The sequence below is a fragment of the Monopterus albus genome, unplaced genomic scaffold (genome assembly GCF_001952655.1).
Source record: "Monopterus albus unplaced genomic scaffold, M_albus_1.0 scaffold304.1, whole genome shotgun sequence".
In the NCBI taxonomy this organism is placed as follows: Eukaryota; Metazoa; Chordata; class Actinopteri; order Synbranchiformes; family Synbranchidae; genus Monopterus; species Monopterus albus.
In genome coordinates this window covers 260,152-265,865 of record NW_018128184.1, presented here as the reverse complement: position 1 = coordinate 265,865, position 5,714 = coordinate 260,152, and the positions used below count along the sequence as shown (strand labels likewise).

The 5,714-nt window shown below is 43.4% G+C and overlaps 2 protein-coding genes across 2 annotated transcripts in view; both read right to left on the bottom strand.

Annotated features, from left to right (window-relative positions):
- LOC109973750 (calpain-5-like) lies at window positions 1-2,331 on the bottom strand. Its single transcript, XM_020623546.1, has 3 exons — window positions 2,319-2,331; window positions 1,268-1,401; window positions 1-1,179 (listed from the first exon to the last, which is right to left on the bottom strand). The coding sequence occupies exons 1-3, from the start codon at window positions 2,329-2,331 to the stop codon at window positions 1,003-1,005; spliced, it is 324 nt and encodes a 107-aa protein (XP_020479202.1). The 3' UTR covers window positions 1-1,002.
- Window positions 2,332-2,336: 5 nt separating this feature from the next.
- The window catches only part of LOC109973762 (calpain-5-like), a 19,723-nt gene continuing 16,345 nt past the window's right edge, over window positions 2,337-5,714 (bottom strand). Inside the window, exons 7-11 of the mRNA XM_020623565.1 lie at window positions 5,184-5,261; window positions 4,833-5,028; window positions 4,606-4,728; window positions 4,280-4,476; window positions 2,337-2,712 (exon numbers count right to left, since the gene is read on the bottom strand). Of these exons, the coding sequence (XP_020479221.1) occupies window positions 2,352-2,712; window positions 4,280-4,476; window positions 4,606-4,728; window positions 4,833-5,028; window positions 5,184-5,261 (955 nt within the window). The 3' untranslated portion in view covers window positions 2,337-2,351. The remainder of the gene's footprint in view (window positions 2,713-4,279; window positions 4,477-4,605; window positions 4,729-4,832; window positions 5,029-5,183; window positions 5,262-5,714) is intronic.

Here is a 5,714-nt window from a genome sequence, read left to right as displayed (position 1 = left end):
CGTTTTTTATATTAACATAACAAATCTGGTAAAGTCAAAATAAACTTAATTAATTACACCAGTAACAATATTCCTGAATAATTTAAGCAGCCAATAAAAAAAAAATCAAACAAAATTATTCAAATAATAGTAAAACAAGAGCATTTTGAGGAGGTGGGTGTTAAGTTAACATAAAGGCCCTGGAGCTGAGAGAAGAAGGTTACTTGTATTACTAGCAGCGTGCAGACATGGAGCTGACCTAGAACCAGTAACAAACTGCATGAGAGGAGAATTTTTACATTTTAACTGTGCAGAAAGAACAAACTTAATGAAATAGTGGAGCTTCACCCCACCTTTAGGAGAACAGTTCACTATCAGCGATGGTTCAGATTTTAAAGTCATGCTAAATCATCAACAGTCACAGAGTCCTGTTGTTCGTCTGCTTTGCTTTCACAGCATAAGCCATAGCAGACACTCGAAAGCAGAACAGCTGATGTCAATATGCTGCTAAGGTCCCTGCCAAAGGTAACAACTGGCAGGTGTAACTGTACGGTACTATCACTGCAACACTGAAGACGAGATGTATTTAATGGCGCTAATGGCACAGTGTGATTTGTACCAGCTACTGGTAAAATAAATTTATTTGTGTAGCTTCTTTCGACACACAAGGAACTGAGACAAGACAGTACAAAAGAAACTGCTAAAAGACCCAACATGATCACCAGTCAAAGGTAAAGGTAACCCAGAGAAGTGTAAACAATGCTGATGCTACACTGAAACCAGACCCGATTCGCCCAGTACATCATAATGTAAACACATATTTATGAAGCTAAAACACAGTAAAAGAATCAGGTTTCATATTCGATAAAGTAAAGCCCGTCTCCCAAAATTTAAACCCGGCGCCCAAGATGAAGAGTCACGCTCATCGGCAAAGCTGTTTACAATATTTGGTGGTAAACTGGTAGTTTGGTAAATGTTCAGACCGCTCACTCAAACCTCACTCGACGATTGTCTGTTCAGGTTTCATATGCTGGTGAACTCTGTGCTCGTCACCACAGCAACAGTGACGGTCCCGAGGGAGATGCTGTTAGGACGACCGCCCCTGCCCTTCAGGTTGAGCACCTGCTGGAAAGCACCCGGCTCGGCTGGCAGCGTCACCATACCCAGTAAGGAGTCATTCACCACGTTAAAGTTGTAGATCTGAGAGACACAGCGAGAGAGGGAGTCACACACAGACATTTTTCTGTCAGCTATAATCGGGTGAAAACACACACACACACACACACACCTCAATGATGATTGGCTGGCTGGCTTTCTTCCTGTAGAAGAGCCCCTTGATGTCGAAGACAGGGTCGCATGTGTTTTTATAGACCTGAGAGCGAACTTTCTCTCCTTCACAACGGATGATGACGTAGGGGTCTGCTCCACACACACACACACACACACACACACACACACACACACCAAAGGCTGAGAACAGAGGACTCCATTTCAAGTTTGAAAAACAAATAGGGCAGTTTATTAAATATATGAATTTATTGACATTTAAGTTACGCTTCTGTCAGTGCTTCCTGCCAGTATATAGAATCAATAATTCCCACTAATACATATCAATTAACATGACCAGGACCCGTATATGGATTACCAACCAGGCCTATCGTAGCAGGGCACCTGAACGAGGTCACTTTTGATATTTCATCTTATTTAAGAGCGCAGTTAGGAAAATGAACACAAGGAAAAACTATCAGAGACACGACATGACGTTTTGTGTCTCTTTCAGTCCTGTTCAAGAAGCTGTCGGGTCTTTTGCCCACATGTCCCACAAAGCCTCTGCTTCATAACTGATGGATAGTTTGACAAACTTAAGTAATGCACAATTAAGTTTTGCTCCTTTGAGGAGACAGTTTTTTTTTTTTTTTACTTTTTGAGACCTGCAGATAATTTGTATTTACATTAACGAAGTGGTGTATGATTAATCCTGGCTTATATTCTAAAAATACTGTTCATCAGAAGTAGTTGCTCTCCCATCTCATGTCAAACACATCTAACCCAGACTACAGATGATCGCGTTGATTTTTCTGGGTTTTATCTCTTCTTCATTTTTCACACATGTATTCTCCAATGAACATGTGTGAGGGTAGGTGTGGGTCTGCTTCTAAATTATGTATAAATACACAAGTGATACAAAATAATGGAACATGTCAGACACACTGATCAAAGACGCCGATGTTTCTAGTATTTTTAAACGCAAACACCTCAGAGAGTATTAAATAAAGACAGAGTTTGTGGCGGTCTGTCACTGTGGCTGTTTTACATTCAGCCTGGTGTAACTACAGTACCAGTCACTGACATGACAAAGCTGCTGCTGCCATCTACTGACAGGAAAACAACATCGGTGACAGCAGCTGTTTTAGAAATGATACAAACAATATAAATGCCTGTCCACATGTAAAGCTGGGGCTGCAAGACAACAGTAATAGGACATAACACCTAACACAGAGAACTCCAGAGTGCCACAGTAACGTCATTGAATACTGGATATTAGTGAGTCTGTTAAGCAAATATCCTGCAAAGTGTTTCTGCGTCATCGGTAAGAAAAAAAAAAGTCTACCTCCATTCAAGTCTTGTCCTGGGAGACCGTGAGCATTCACTACATGGACCTGAGTGACCAGAGAGGGATACCCAAACATGCCGGACCAGCATGTCTGTGGAGGCTCATCCAGAGTCAACTCCCTGCAGGAGAGATGGAGACAGAGAGAGAGGTGTTCTTATGTTTTTATCTAGGACCTTATGTTTACAGTATATTGCCGAATAGAGCTCTGGTTCTGACATTAGTTTAGCTACAGTTCAGGGTGTAAACCTGTGTTGACTGGATCAAAATCACAAACATTTTGTGTTGTTTACGAGGTTGAAAGCTTTGACACTATCAAGCTGTGAAACTCACTGGTTAGTATTTTGATCAAGGCTGGCTCAGCTGACAGGTCTGGTCACCTGTCAGCACCGCCTTCAGTTCCGTAGCTATAATAGGGAGTCAACAGAGACATACTGTCCATATGCTGTCTAAGCTCTGAAGCCGTGGTGTAATCAGCGAGCAGCTGCAGGTGTCTGAGCAGTAGGAAGAGTCTGTTTAGTTCACTGTGTGTTTCACTGTGCTGCTCAGCAGCCTGGCTTCTTCAGGCCACGTCTCCTTATGTCCAGTACTGTGCAAAAGGTTTAGGCACTGTGGGGAATCTTTACTAAACTTGTAGCAAGTTCCCATTAGTGAGTGTGGGTGTGTGTGGTTGTTTGTCTACATGGCGACCTGTCCAGGTTGGACCCCACCTCTCACCCAGGGTCAGCTGGGATTGGCTCCAGCCCCCCTTGACCCTATCAGGAACAAGTGGTATAGATGATGGATGGATGTAATTACCAACAGTGATGATGTGACTGAGCTACAGCAGTGTTAATCTGAACACACAGCGGCTTCGGATCTGCTGCCTGAAGGCCGTCGTTCATGTGTGGACCAAGAGGGAGAAAGTCTAAGTTTACAGGGACTGAACGTTAATATGGTTGAAAAAAATCAACAAATATATTTCAGAACTTCAGTCACATAGTCTCCAGCCAGTCAGTTCATCTTTTACTTTGTTCAGTAATTGAAGCATGGTTTGACCCAAAAGCCTGTACAAGTACCTCACATTCTCCCCTGGCCAGCGGCGTAATTTATAAACACCCTCTTCCTCCTTGAACATATTTTTAACTGTGATAAGACCTCAGATGACTGAGAGCCGCCACGCTGAGAGCAGGGTCACTAATTTTACACCTGCATCCCCCTGACATTAAATTTCAACTGCAGTTCCCTCCGTCACAGCGGTGGTAAATCAGGTGCTGAGAGTATTTGTATAAATTTACATTCTCTCCTCCCTGATTTTTGTCTCTCTGAAAGGAAACACCTTAAAATACACATTGCTTGAGACCAAACACTAAAATTCCTGCAGTGCCGTGTTTCTTCTCTTGATTTATTTCTTCATCAGTAAATATGAACACATGCAATTTCGCTGTTTAGCACCAGAAAATGAGCCAAAACCTTAGTAAATATCCCCCTGTGGATGTTAAGATTCTTCCCCATCATCAGTATCATCAGGGAGGCGTCTGATTGGTCCCAGATTCATTCCACAAATTTGTGATAGAGTTATACAAATAAAAACGGACTTGACTATTTTCACAACTGCTATTTCACAGTATATTTTGTCATTTCAGTTTCTAATGACGCTGCTAACCAACAAACCGATGGAAACAGAACTGACTAAAACAGTGTCCCTACCTGCAGTCCGAGGACATGTCGGTGAAGAGGCGGAGCAGGAATTCTCCTTCCAGGCCTGGGTCAAAGGTCGTGGGTATGATGACATACCGCCCCTCTTTCAGGATGATCTGTAGGAACACAGACCTGGAGTTGCAGTAGACGGCCCCACCCTCCTTCTGCTGGATGGAATGCATACGGTAGAGCCTGTTCACCTCCACCTGGACAGAGAGACATCAGTGCTTTTCTCTCCCTTTATTTACAGACTAGCGGTGTCATGGGGAACTTTGTAATGACATCTCTGAACACACACACACACACACACACACACACACAGGTGCTGAGCTCACTCTTCGTATGTCGAAGCCAATAGCCAGATTTTCTCCTCGCCCCTCTTTCAGTCTGGCTCTGCGATCCTTCTGCTGCAGGCAGATCAGGACCTCATCATCTGGCTTCTTCACATCAAACACGTACTGGAGCAGAGAAAAGTGATGTTGGAGTTCAGTCTTTCTCCTACCACAGTGTTGCCACTGACACAAAATCTGAGAAACCATGAATGAATGAAAGAAAGTAAGACCTGTGGGTTCTGGAGGAAGGAGTGCTTGTTGTTGGAGCAGCCTCCGGCTCTGTTGAAAAGTGGGTCATCATGGCAGCGCCAGGAGCCCCGCAACATGGACTCCTCCCAGGTCTTATGGATACTCAGGACGGCTGTGTTGATGAGAGCACATATGACAAGGTCCGTGTAGTGGGCAACAAAGTCATCAAATGTCATCCTGCGTGAAGGAAGAGAAAGTAAAGAGAGAGACGTGTTAATACAGTAGGACAGGTTAAGAATTGGATCGGAAAGTGGTGTTGTAGGTCTGTGTGCAAAGACGCCAAGCACCACATGTATCTGCCAACAGGGGGAAGCTTTGCCCTAAAAACTCACCAGAACTCTCCATCATCATCCACAGTGACACCGATCTTCTCCCTCTCACTCTTACTGACCTTCGTCCACTCTTCAGAGCTGCAAACAGGCAGAAAGACGTCAGTAACGCTCACGCCTGTGAATTCACCGAGTCATAAACATTTTCAAGCAGAGCCCTACATTTGCAAGTACAACAGAGTCAAGTAGTTCTCCAAAGGAGCTTCACATCAAATGACTTCTGGGATTAATAAAAACTAAAATCTGGGTGGCAGACATGAAATTTACATAGTGAAAATAAACATGACGTTACCCTCGGTGTCTTTCCACACTGGGCACACTTAGAGTCAGACACAGGTTGTAATCTGGTCATGTGGGACTTCAGGGTTTCAAACCACAGATTCTTTCAATAGATTTAAAAACCTCACAATCATGATTCCCACAGGATTTAACCATCAGTTTATAAAGTACAGTCATAAATCTAAAAAAAGCTTCTAAAGCAGTTTCACAGCACTAAATCATACCGACCTTATTATCTTAGGCATGATTTTGAAG

Excerpts from the sequence above, each read along its gene's own strand:
- LOC109973750 (XM_020623546.1), bottom strand. Across the intron at positions 1,180-1,267 it reads GCCAGCCAATCATCATTGAG|ATCTACAACTTTAACGTGGT; the intron begins GTGTGTGTGTGT and ends TGTGTCTCTCAG.